Here is a 14,296-nt window from a genome sequence, read left to right as displayed (position 1 = left end):
ATTTATTTACATGGAATCAAGCAACTATTTTACCGTCTCATACAGCATAATTATTGCACTGTAGTGTTGCAATGATCATGTTTATTTGAACGCACCTTTTACCTGCATGTTATGCAACTATTTAGCAAAATGCTCATGCGAGAATAATGCAAACATAATTCTGAAAGCCTGATCCATGAATTTGAGAGGCAGGAAATTAAATATTGATAGAGCTTTAGTGAACAACTGGACTGATATTAAAAATCGTGCAGCTTCAGCCTTAGTTAGAATCTTTAAACCATGAGTAAACATTGCAAAGCAATTCTTTTATTAAGAATTACCAGTTGAACTGATAATATCATTTGTAATGTGGCATAATCATATTTAGAAAGAAGCAATCCTACGTGAAAAGTTAACCTTAATAAAGACATCGTCATATGAATCCATACTTAAAACAATAAAGTGCACGTAACCAATTCCCCAGGTGACTGCTGACGCGTTGGCGTCCTATTAAGGACCCTCCACGAAACGAATAGTCCCAAGGTCGTCGACGGTAAAGAGACGAAGAAAGAATGCTTAATATATTATTAACAGGAAACGTTTATATATCATTGTCAGGTCTTACGGATTGTTAGTTCTTCATTTGTATTCTTGAACATAGGAACGCCTGACTTAAATGCATAAGTGTTGACACTTTCATGTTTCATCTTTTTTAAATTTCGACTTTTTTTATATTCCTTACAGACGCAACGTCTTAAGGTGAGAGTGGACTAGTGGTATAGGTGACGCCTCTCACCCAAGAGGTTGTGGGTTCGAACACCACCAGGGTTACTCCCTATTTTCCTCACAGTACTGGTCTCTGCCCGGGAATCAGGCTCGAGAGTGATTTATAACAGTCTTCACCTGTCTTGACAATCGAGCAATTGTTTTCAAATAAACCAACATACGCTTACAGATTCCCATTTCCTATTTTTCACCATATTTATTGTCTCACCATAAGTTCTTTACAGCTCACAACATTATTTTTACCTGCTTAATGTTAACATTTGACTTAGGAAGTTAAAAAAGACATGTCTCCCTTTCTTGACAAATAACCCCAACCTCGTTATCCTTAGTTCCACAGTGCAGGCAGCTTCATCACCGACATCCCCATCATTGCTATCAAATCGTTTGCCAAGTCAGTGTTTCTTGCCGCTCTTTTACCAAAACAACACAAGTACACCATCAACCTTAACCAGGTATGGCACAGCTCGTCCAAAGGCCTTTACGAATAAAAAGTTAGATGACTGATTAGATTCGTGCTCTAAATGGCAATAGTTACCATAGCACCACGAGGACTTCTTCTGGCTAAGGTGAGTACGCGATTAACTTAAGCAATTAATCCCCTTATTGCTGCTCAAAACATTTATACAATGTTCTTACTTACCAGGAGTTGGTAGCCTACGGGGCACGTAATGTTGTTAGCTCGTTTTTCTCATGTTTAAGGCGTCCTTGTCAAGAAGCTCTGTGCAGGTGGAAAGACAGAGGTATACATACACACGTTTATTATGTGAGATGCATGGACAGAAGAGTCTTCTGATACATTCGACATGTCGATTCTGGAATTTATTGATTCTTTTACGGAAGTGAGATTATTTGAAAGCGCTAAATAAGTATTTGATTTTATCATGAACGGTTAGAGCAACACTTTCAACGTCCAATAACGTTTGTTTAAGTGGTATTGTCTTTTTCTTCAGACACTACGTCATTAAAAGTGCGTTTCATCAAGTGTGTCCAATCTTGATTACAAAATCCTCAAGTATGAACTTTTGATCACATTAATCTCATTGTTTTATGCAGGAATTAAGGGAGTCTATGTCTTTGAGCTTAATTTGCCAACTGATACGAAATATGATCCATTATAATCAATATGGTGTATCACGAAAATTCAATTAAAAGCAAATACACGCATGCTGTGTCTGCTCCTGTTGTTCTTGAAAGTTACTACAAGACAAATTGAACTACGAAACAAGTGTAATTAGTTTTGTTTGAACGACGTGATTAAGTACATTCTATTACCCATTTCGACGTCATTGTCATTTTGCAACCAGGCGGAGATTAAACATGTAAAGAACTTGGAACAATTGTTGCGTAATGTTTTGCAAGCACTCGCCATATTGAGTATTTGATCAGGTAATACCCGAGGTGGTATTGCGTAGATCATATTTAGTTTCTACACGCAACCGGAAGGTTATAACAGTTGTATTGATGATCAGAAAACTCATGGACAGGTATTACTTTTGTTCAATGAAACATAATAAGCCATCATCGTGGGTGGTACTAATTTAATCTCAGGTCCTGACACACACCATCAGCGAACTGGTTATCTATTTTGTTGGTTGAGTCAAAGTTAACTAGCATGTTTGTTTTTGGTCAATATTTAGCAATTCATAACTATGAACCAATAAAATCAGTTTTACGTGCAGAGCAACCAAACGATAATCTGTGCCCAACCTATAAAAGTTCTACGAAATTTTCTGCTAGTCTCATTGAGTAAGAGTACAATTTATTGGTCGAGTTTGATCTTTATTATACCAAAGTATCACTATATTCATTTGAAATCAATACACAATAACAATTCTCTAAAGAGGAGGAAAATTGAATTATATATCATTTATTTATAAAATAATTTGATCATCCTGTAAACACTATTATAGTAATTAGTCTTAAGATAGAACAGGCCTACACATTGTACGTTAGCTACAATAAAACCGGATGCATTTCATGAAGGATAAAACACTTCTTTTCTACCTAGGACTAAAAGCGTTTTAATTCATTTCATTTGATGCAATTAACGCGATTCAACCTTAGTAGCATTGGTGTGCGTTTTTGAGATATGTGGAAATGTAACTTCAAAAGCAGTCCTTAGGAAAAGAACTGTTTCTTCAACACACGTTTTTCGATTATGACTTGCCGTGATAGAAACTCTGGTTTTGGCGTTAAGTCCGTTGAACAAATGGATCATGTATTAGTTGCAAATCGACGAAAGACGACAGGCAACTGAAGTTGTGTGCAAGCTGGACCTGTTCTTGACATACTTGCTTTTACAGCCTTCATCCTGGGTCCTAGTGACGATTACAGTAGAAAGAGCGTATTCAGTGATCAGACCACATCTTGTGAGAGCCCAATTCACAAGAAGGAGGACACTCATTTCTTTAGCTGTCTGTATTGTGTGCTTATCTTAAGTGGATTCTCATTTACTTTATGGATACAAACTCATCTTCATGAAAGAGGCTGGGGATATACATTGACACTAAAGAAGCAAATCTTACAAACACTTTATGTTTAATATATTTATGTGGATCGATATCGGCTCTGCCTTTGCAATACCTTGTTGTGGGTTGGTAACTGAAAACACCATTATCATCGCAAAGTCCAGTCGCCACTTGCAAGCTACAGTTTGTAGCAAAAAAAGAACATCGAAGACACATATTTACCAAATGAGATCTAAATTTTGAACCAAGTAATATATACAAGACAAAGTTAACATAATAACAGAAGCGTAACTGTTATTTCAGCAATAAGAAAAATATCCGCTATCTTTGCAGGTGTAATCTCTTTGGAGGGGAACTAGTAAACGTTTCCAATGCCAAACGCAACAGAAGGGAGCTTAAGCATAACAAAGAAGTCATTAATTACAACCGTCGTTCTTGTCTATTGGGACAATGAGTGGGACACGTAGTTTCGTCGTCGGTTAGCCGTTGACATTTCGCTCTCGTCGAGAATTTTTCTGTAGATCGTTGTATCGTTATCGCATGCGCTGGCTACCTTTAATTGGGGTAATGTACTACTTAAATACAGTTCCCACAAATATATGTAAGAAACAAAAACAATCAAGGAATACTATGATCATATTATAACAATTCAAGCTTAATGCAATAGATTTGGATAATCCATCGACATATTCATATTAAGATAATTTCTTTATTTTTAAAATTTTATTCCTGATTGATGAAATTCGGCGATTATTATCAAAACAAAGCTCATTGCATGAACGTGCTTTTAGTGTATTGAATATTAATAAGAACAGAGTAAATAATACGAATGTAATGGAAAGCGAAACACAATCATTTTGGAGAAATTAACGATGCCATTACGGTGAATTGGTATTAAAGCATACCTGCATAAATTTAATACACCAAACGTCAACAAAATCTTGTGTTTGGCAAAGACAAGCTAAGCTCTTTTTACATGTAAGTGATTTTCTTTTTTCATCTTTCTCCATTAAAGTTAATCCATTCGAACTTTAACTAAAATATATCAGAGACAAATCGGCATCACCTCAATTATACCTAACAGCGCAAGCTAGGAAGTTGAACGCGCCAAACTGAATCGAAAGGGGTGGAATAAATTTAAATATAATGCTTATATGCATATTAATATCAAGACATCGCTGCACAAAGCGTCATGTTCGCCAAAACAAAAAAAAACGTTCAAAAAACATTCCTTCTTCCCAAATATAATTTTCATGGAGACAATAAGTCATTCCTAAGAAATAATTAATTACCTATGCCTGTATATATTTACTAAAGAGGATTTAAAGTATTGCAGAATTGATAATCGCGGGCTTAATAAAGGAAACAATGATTCTATAGATCATTTCTCTAATTGTTGTTTTCTCTATTTCAATGCTTTATTCGTGCGACTGAGCATGTCCGGCGTTTTATGTTTTAAGGTAAATACACATAATAACAAACCCACTTGACAACAGATGCGGGTTTTAATTTCAAATTAAATGGGTAATGGCTCTTGTAATGTATTTGTCGTTAATTTGGTAGAGTGAAATTACAGTCATTTTGTATAATGATATGTGTTAAATGAACATCATTAGACAAAAAATACATTACATTATAGTGCTTTACCATGGAAAATAAAATATATCGTTTTAACACAAAGTCGCCTTGACAATAGTTCTGATTAAAATCGCTCTATATACTTTAATATTGTTCATACGTTCATGTTGTCCTAGTTTATATTGATGATGTCAATTATGTTTATGCTGTCAATGCTGTACTGTCCATGTTGACAATACTATATATGTTGATCATGTCAATTCTTACCGTGTTGTCCATGTTGTCAATGGTGTCAATGTGGTACGTGTTGTTCATAGTTCATAGTAAATTAAATCTGCATGTACTGTGTTGGTGTCCATCTTTGCTCAGTATTATCTTAATACGTCCAAGAATAAACTTTATTTATGAATTCAACATTTTTTTGTTTCAAGTGTTAAGATTTCTGGATTTAGACGACAACATTTTCAGTTGTTTAAATCACCTGTATGTGCCATCTTCAATCCGATCCCCGACCCTCCCACCATTCAACGGGTGTGTTCTTATAATCAGCATCGTTCATTTGAAGCTGATAAAAACCTTAGGCCAATATTTGCTATGACACGGTCATTTTTTTCAATTATGATGGAGAGATTCAGCTGAAATCCAATCAGAAACAATCCATTGGAAAGAACCATTCTCATTGGTCTGTCGAGTTCAGATGGAAGAATATAATCTCTTGTTTCCAATAATCTGGACAGCTATTGGAATATACTACGTTATGTCCATTGCGGGACAAACTTTGAAGAATATAATGAGTATTGTTAAAAATGAACGCAACTAACGAGTCGTTTAATCCCGAAAATGAAGCGGCGTATATTGTAACTGAAAAAATAAAAACGTTTTACCCACCGGTGCTGATGATTTTTGGGATATTTGGAAATGTTCTTTCAATCCTTGTTTTACGTAAGAGGACTTGCTCATCAACTAGTTTGCTTTTGATATCGTTGGCAGTCACTGACACATTTGTGCTACTGAACAGTGTTCTCAAAAAGTGGATTTTCTTTATGCTGAACCTGGAACCAAGAAACAGTTCTGCCATTTTCTGTAAGGTTGACATTTTTCTATCGTACGTACTCATACAGCTTTCCCCGTGGATTTTGGTCCTTGTAACTTTAGAAAGAACTTACTGTGTCATATGGCCTCAAAATGTGCGAGATGTATTTACCAAGCGCCGTATCGCCGTTGCATTGTCAGCGTTGATTATGTGCCTGTCGGCAATAAATTCCCATTTACTTTTCATTTATGACTTAATATTTGAGGAGCGTATCCGACGGGTTATTTGTTATCCAAGAAACGAGACGTTCGTGTTTAAAATTTGGACTTGGATTGACTTAGCCTTAGCATTTGGAATTCCATTTTGTGCATTACTAACAGGAAACCTGACTATTTTGATACGTATCTTATCCAGCAATAAGTTTAGAAAATCAAGTGTGACTTGCAGAACAAAACGTGAAACGTCGAAATCTGCTTTGCAAAGCAAAAAACCAGTTTCACAATGGACAGTTATGACCCTAATACTGAATACTACGTTCTTTGTGCTGATTTGTCCGTCTGTGACGTTTGGAATTGGCCAAGTGTACTGGTTTCCCGAGGAAGAAGCTTCGGTCGCATCATATGCGAAAATGCTACTTGTGTCAGAAATAGTATTTATGTTGATGTATACGAACAGTGCAATAAACTTCGTCCTCTACATGATGTTTGGGTCAAAGTTCAGAGCAGACCTCAAGGCGTTGCTTTTCCCTCTGAAAAGGTTTTCAAAGAACAAGAACAAATCGAGAGCCACAATTGTGTTGCACACAAGTTCTGGTTCACATGTGTCTAATTGTCATCAGAGTTCAACACATCATGTGACCACATGACTACGTAAACTTGATGTTACCAAAACACAGTCATTCGTGTATCGATATTATTGAGCCAGAGTAGGGTTGTGAAGCATGTATCGGTATCACTGAGCGACAGACTGATTGTGAATCTTGTATCAATACTATTGAGCGAAAGAATTACTATGACTCTTGTATCGGTATTGTTGAGCCAGAGAAGGACAATGACTCTGGTATCGATATTATTCAACCGGAGAAGGATTCTGAAGATTGTATCGATATTATAGAGCTAGAGAAGATTTTTTTCGTATTTTATTATATTATTACTAATATTTAAAAACATTGAACTGTGATATGTGTGACCATGTAAATTTGAATGCATGTGATTTTCTGTTTCTGATAATAAGTTGTTGTTTTTTGCCAAAATAAACACTTCAATTTGTAGCTGGGGTATTTTTCAACCAAAATAAAATTAAAATCTGTAGATAACGAACGTGGTGTAATGTTTTGCAGTATTTGAAAATAACTGTTTTATTCCTTAAATTTACTTTAGTTAAACATATACCGATTTGTTAATAAAGCTAGTTTTGTTATCAAAGACAAGCTCAATGTAGAAAATGAACTTCGCGAAATTCGCAAAATAACAACGTTCACAATATACGCGACATTTTAAGACATCCAAGACGGAGATACTGCTGCTGCTGCTCCAACTGCTGCAACTTCATTGGAACCACAATGTTCTCTTTGGTAATACATTCTTCGATGTTTTTTTATGTTTCTCAGTTTCATCACTGGAGAGAAAAAAGACACAATACTCATCGTTTATATCCAATTTAAACTTATTTGTACTACAACAGAAGAAGCTTTTGAGTATTTGCAACGCATTACAAAACGATATGGTTTCAATGAGTTTGCGCCGTGTGAATATCACAAACATATTTATAAATCATACTTATTTTTCTTCATTTCAAATAAGCACATTAATTACAAAAGTCTTATCTTTATGTGTGTAAGACCCGTCGCTATAAACGTGTGTGTGTTAGAACCGTCCGTATAAAACTGTGTGTTTAAGACCCGTCCCTTTAGAACCGTGTGTGTTAGACATGTCCCTATAAAACTGTGTGTATAAGACCCGTCTATAAAGGGCTGTGTAAAGTAAAACCCGCCCCTATAGAACTAACTGTGTGTGTTAGACGCGTCTCTATGGAACTGTGTGTTTAAGACCCGTCCCTATAGAATTGTGTGTGTACGACCTGTCCCTATAGAACTGTATGTGTTAGACCCGTCTCTATAGAACTGTGTGTTTAAGACCCGTCCCTATAGAATTGTGTGTGTAAGACCCGTCCCTATAGAATTGCGTGTGTAAGACCCGTCCTTATAGAACTGTGTGTGTAAGCCCCGTCTCTTTAGAACCGCGTGTGTAAGACCCGTCCATTTAGAACCGTGTGTGTAAGACACGTCCCTATAGAACTGTGTGTGTAAGACCCGTCCATATAGGGCTATGTAAGTAAGACCCGTCCCTATAGAACAGTGTGTGCCAGATCCGTCCCAATAGAACTGTGTGTTGAAAGACCCGCCCGAATGAAACTGTGTGTTGCATTACCTGTCCCTATAAAACTGTTTGTGCTAATAGCTGTCCCTATAAAAAGTTTTTGTAGTAATACCCGTCCATATATACACGCGTGTCTATGGCGCGTCCCTTATGACATGCGTGTTTTAAGATACGTCCCTTATGAATTGTATATTGTAAGACACGGCCCTTTTTATCTGTATGTAGTAAGACTCGTCCATATGGATATATATTGCAAGACCCGTCGCTATAGAACTGTGTATTGTAAGACCCGTCCCTATAGAACTGTGTATTGTAAGACCCGTCCCTATTGAGCTGTGTATTGTCAGACCCGTACCTATTTGATCCCTTGTAGTAAAAAATATGTGTGGTAAGTCCAGCCCCTATCTAATTGTTTTTGGTCGGATGAAATGCTCTTATATTCCATGTGTATACTGATATGCGCATTTATAATGTTAATTGAAAACAAAATTTACGACGTTTGTACTCAAGGTTGGAATTGGCCAAGTGTACTGGTTTCTGCGATGATAACTAATGTAAACCTTTTTTGTATATAGAGGCAGTGTAGAAATGTCTTGTAGAAGCACAATAATTTAATCAAAATTATAGATCAGTTCCGTTTCCAAAAACTGTATCATATTCATTCAATGTTTAACCATGCATTCGTTTTGCATCACTGTGTGGTCTAGAAATAAACATGTTTACTTTCCGAGCTACTCGTTACACAGGACGTCAAATTATCCGAACTTGACGTTATGTAGAAAATCAAAACATCCAAAATTGTAAAATGAATTTGAATTTTGTATCAATTAACTAAAACAACATAACACACATTTATCGTTAGTCTGTCCTTCTCTAATAATATATATCCAGACAGGTCAAACATTGTGTTTTTGCGACCTTAAATCACGTTTTTGTGAAAAGAATCACACTTTTTAATTACAGGACAGAGTGCGTGCGATGATATTTATAACGCAAAGTAAATTTCATTCACTGCAAACGTCAATCGGTTTCTTCAATATAACGTCTTTTAATGGTTATTTTGTTTTGAAGCTATATTTTTTAAAGTTAAATTTTATTAAAATCATCTATTGAAATATCAAAATTATGCTTACATAAAGATAATAATCAAAACAAATACAAAGAGTTTGCCCGCAGCGCGTAACTCCTCTAGCGTGGGGGTTTCCAGATATAGTTTTCCAGCAAGGCGGAAATGCCTATTCGGTGCGTTAGAAAGAAAAGGATCTAACCGACGAGACAACGCAAGTGTTCGTTTTTATTACTTACTCTCGACATTGAGTTGATTTAGACACTTGAAAACTTTCTTAAATAAATGACTCTTCATAGCTTAGCGCTTTATTGGTCAACCTGTATTAACACGTGCGGTCAGAGATCAAACGGTTTCAGGTTAAGCACACATTCTTTGAAAACGTATTTCACATGTTGACATTTACTGTGATGTATTATGTGTTTTCCGATAATTGACCGAGATTAATCAGTGAAATAAAAATGATATTTTTCACTGTTTTGAATTTTGATTTTTTCCCGATAAAACGTCAGCAGGCAAAGGTATGGAAATCAATATAAGTGACGCGATTTCAGAAATGATATTATATCGCATACAATTTGGCGCGCTTTCTGAACAACCACTATTCATTCTCATTTAACATCATTTTTAGCTTCGCCACTCGTTAAATACAGCTTTTTATGCCTACGATATTCCACTATTGCAAACAATTATTCGCACCTGCATGCAATGCAACGATATGCAAGTACATTTGAGATTAATTCAAACATAATCCTGAAAGCCTCGTCAATGATTTTGAGAGGCATAAAATGGAATACTGATGGGACTTTAGTGGTAAATTACACTGATCCTCAAAACGTGCAGCTTCGGCCACAATTATAGGACCATATGTTAAACATTGCAAAGCAATCCCTTTTAAACTACTAGTTGAACTGATATTCATATCATTTGTTTTCAAGAACCATTATTGGTATTGTGGCATTACCATATTTAGGAAATAGCAATTAAACGTGAAATGTTAACCTCCATTAAGAAATTACCATATAAATCCGTACTTAAAACAATAATGTGCACGTAATCAACTCTCCTCGGGTGATTGCTGGCACGTTGTCGGAAACTTCCAAGAAACTTATAGTGTCAAGGTCGTCGGCTACATTACTAAAGGGTACGTGCGGTAGAGAGCCAAAGAGAACATACTTAGATCGTCAACAGGAAACGTATTTGTGTCATTGTCTGGTCTAACGGCTTGTTAATTCCTCATACATATTATTCTAGGAAATTATTCTAAAGGAACGTGTGACTTTAATCAGGCTTCAGCTGTCTTCACAAGCGAGCAAATACAAATAAGTATAAACCAACATACGCACCATAGTTGCTTTACAGTTCACAACATATTTTGTTTCATTTTAACTCGCTTAATAATTATTAACATTAATTTGTATAAATACGTTAAAAAAATACTTCCCTATCAAAACAGATTACTAAAGCCAAATGTTCCTTATTTCCACCTGATAGCATGTGAATGTAACGTGATTAGAAAAGATACATATACCGACGCTATTTCTCATGGCCTTTCATAATGGACACCATTACTAGTTTCTAGCTTTTGTCACAAATCAGCTCAAAGAAATTACTATGAACTAAATCAACATCTAAATTAACATTATAAAAATTAATGTAACAAACAATGTAAAACATTGAATCTGAATTTGAGACTCAAATCTGCTGAAATTCGGGTCCGATAGTTAAAATAAGGTTTAAGGAGATTTTTCAATTTATCTCTTTCTAAAGCATCATTCATTTATACACCAGAAGTAGACCATACCAATGATTGTTTTCATTGACTAAGTATAACGATTTCTTGCTAAATGCTTTGAATCAACCATGTAGGAATTGGCCATAAGTGTATAACCTTATCACATTTACCCGTGGAGTGGATCTGACTGGTGACGTTCACAGTGACCACCAATCTGCGCGTTGATAACAGGCTTTCCTTTGGGTTCGTTTTCTACTTCTTCACAGTCATTCTCAGGACCCAAGTGTAAGTAATATATAATCTGGTGGTGTATCTCTTGTGTCGATTGATGAATGTTTGAATGCCCCTGTTTGAGTTTGCCCATGTATTTCAGTTTAAAGTTATAAAACGATTGTAAGACAAGTAATTACAACATTATATGAATCACTATCGATAGCAAGATGTTAAGCGAGTGTGTGATATTGTGTTAAGGAAGAAACCGGAGTAACCGGAGAATACTCACTTCTGTGGTTTAGTGACCACAAACCAAACTTACAATGGTTATTTTCTTTTGAAGTATGCTACCCATGTACAATTATAGCATAAAGACATTTTTTTAAATTAAATCATACACTCCGGTATTTATTTTACAACAATTGTGAAATAAGTTATTACACCAAGTTAAAGTAATCACTTTCGTTTGCACGATATTACGCAAGATATGGATTTGTGTTGTGGGGGAAACCGGAATACCCGGAGTAAACCCATTTGTCCGGCTTGGTGACCACAAACATAAACATAAGGTGGCCATGTACAGTAACCGTTACAACAAACAAAACAAAAATGTTATGATTGAATAAAATCCATCGTTCGAGCTTATAATGATGAATTTGCTGATCAAATGTCGAATTGCTATTGTGGCCATCCTTTCGAATGGTGCTTAAAAAGAATAACAACAAATCAGAATTAAACATACTATTGTTTCATGCAATAATGATATTATTCAATTTATGTTTAATGACATTTATCATAGATCCTAGGTCTTTGCAAGAAAAAATATTACAGTGTTTTGTACGGTAACAAAAAAGATGACTTACGTGTTAATTTTTATCTCGTTTAAACGTCTTGCGACATTAGCCGTTTTTCATTCATGTTTATGGGCGGCTATAAGGAGATTCTAATTGATCAATAATGCCAATTTAAGGAGATGTGTTAGTCGTTTAAAAGGGTTACTAAGATGTTTAAACGAGATAATTTAGTTGTTTAAACGAGCTACTTTGATGTTTTAACGAGGTATTGCGATTCCTATACGAGGTGCGAAAGTCGTTTTAAAAAGATATACCACTTACTACGTCACCGTATCACTATGGCACTACACAATTTGAGCCTATTATTATTTGAAGGTAGTATTTATTGTCTTCTATTGTTTGTTTCAGTGCCTAGCCAGCTCGACTGGAGAAAATTGCAGAGCACAATCTGTACAAAACCCTAAATATTATATCAAGGCAAGTTACATGAACGAAAAGTTTTGCAATAACATAGCACTGTTTAATTGTCACAAAAGAAAATTTAAAATACGATGCACACTTATCACAAATTATTTAATGCTACCATTAGTCAGTCGTATTGAATTCGGATCGTTTAAGGAAAAACAACAAATTCTATTAAATTTTAGAACTCATTCATCACATGAGAATTGATCTTACTTCAGACAATTTTGTTCCTTATTGTATTGTTCCATTAAAACAGATCTTTGTTTAGTGTTGACATTGAACAATAAGGTACAAAACTGGTTTTACAATTCCATTGGTGTTACACGTGTAAGCTGTTTCTCAAACAATTAACGATTATTCGGTATTTTAATTGTTTTGGAATACAGAAATAAAAGCTTTAATTAAATATATCATTGAGTTCAAAACTAAACGAAATCACCGCCAACGGAGTCCTGTTCACCAGGAATGCGACCGCCTTGCCTCCACCAAACCGGACGCACTCAGAAAGCAGATCCAGCTCATCTCCATTTTAGAGGGACTTTGCGATTATTTAAGCTATTGTGAAAACATACCAAAATAAATTGATATACTGTTTGTTAACGTAAACAATGTGATCAATGTCATCATTGTAAACTTTGAAAAGTGAAAGTAGTGATGATGTGATCACATATTTAGATATTACCAATATACAATAATAAACTAATAAAATAAATAATAAAACAGTTACTTAAATCGTGTTCCTTAGCCAGACATCCAACTTTAACAATTCTAAACAATCGGGGCTTTTTCAAACCGCAGAACGGTTTTTTTTTTTCATTTGCAGGTGCAAACCTCTCACTCGGATCTCGTCCTTTTAACTTAAAACGTAATGACAGCGTGATATCTGTGAACGGCCAGCTGCCTTAGGGACCCAACGCGTATCTACTCGGTAGCGTTGGTGTACCCCCTCACTCACTTTATCATTGACTTCAACACAGTTGCCTTTGCTGGCTCTGTGGGATGCAAAGTCCTTATAGAGGTACGTCATATTTCGGAAATTTAAAGGGAGACAACGAATTGGTGTACAGCCAAAAAAAAAACAATTTAGAGCCGAGAACAGTAGTTACATCAAAAGGATTACACACACCGTGAAGAGATAATAAAGAGGGATCAGCCCAAGTTAAATGTACACGTCACACTGATACCTGTTAAACCATACAGTGATACATCACCAAGAGAGGCTTAGAGGTTATTCAGAAACACACTGTGCGACAACCTTTTAGTTGATATTTTGATATGTGTTTACTATTTAATATGTACATTATGTATGAAAACGTTTGCTTGTTATGAGAAAAAATCACAAGTCAACAATAGCATACAAATACTAACACTTATTGTGTAATATCAGAACTCATTCTACAATAGAGGATATTAAATTGCACTGTAACTTGAGCCGGCGTACAAAATGCATGAAATAATTTTCATTTAATGTTAATATCTAAAGCAGCTATTTGGTAACTGAGGATGAGCACTTTAATGCTATCCGGTGTGTTTATGATTTGAAAAATGATAATTGTAATTTAATTAAGTTCTAGTTGAAGATTAAGATCACATATCTATTCTTAATGATTTATCTTGATAATGTCATCCTCGTTATCATACTGGTTCCCAAACTGCAACCTAATTGTTTTATAAACATTATAAATATACCGAAGTTAAATCTCGTCATATACATGAGTAAACCGATTTTAAGATTTTTTAACTTTACAACTAACATCTTTATTGAAGCAGGCCAATTGACTCTAGGATTTTTAACTGAACA

General features: G+C 35.3%; 1 protein-coding gene across 1 annotated transcript; it reads left to right on the top strand.

Annotated features, from left to right (window-relative positions):
• The first annotated feature begins 5,567 nt into the window (after window positions 1–5,567).
• LOC128226406 (FMRFamide receptor-like) lies at window positions 5,568–6,962 on the top strand. Its single transcript, XM_052936282.1, has one exon. The coding sequence runs from the start codon at window positions 5,618–5,620 to the stop codon at window positions 6,707–6,709; it is 1,092 nt and encodes a 363-aa protein (XP_052792242.1). The 5' UTR covers window positions 5,568–5,617; the 3' UTR covers window positions 6,710–6,962.
• Window positions 6,963–14,296: the final 7,334 nt, after the last annotated feature.

The sequence above is a fragment of the Mya arenaria genome, chromosome 3, assembly GCF_026914265.1.
Source record: "Mya arenaria isolate MELC-2E11 chromosome 3, ASM2691426v1".
Classification (NCBI taxonomy): domain Eukaryota; kingdom Metazoa; phylum Mollusca; class Bivalvia; order Myida; family Myidae; genus Mya; species Mya arenaria.
Note: the sequence above shows the minus strand (reverse complement) of the source record. Positions and strands in the feature narration are given on the sequence as shown.

What these genes read in the sequence shown, in the direction of transcription:
- LOC128226406 (XM_052936282.1), top strand. Translation starts at nt 5,618, where the DNA reads ATGAACGCAACTAACGAGTCGTTTAATCCCGAAAATGAAGCGGCGTAT.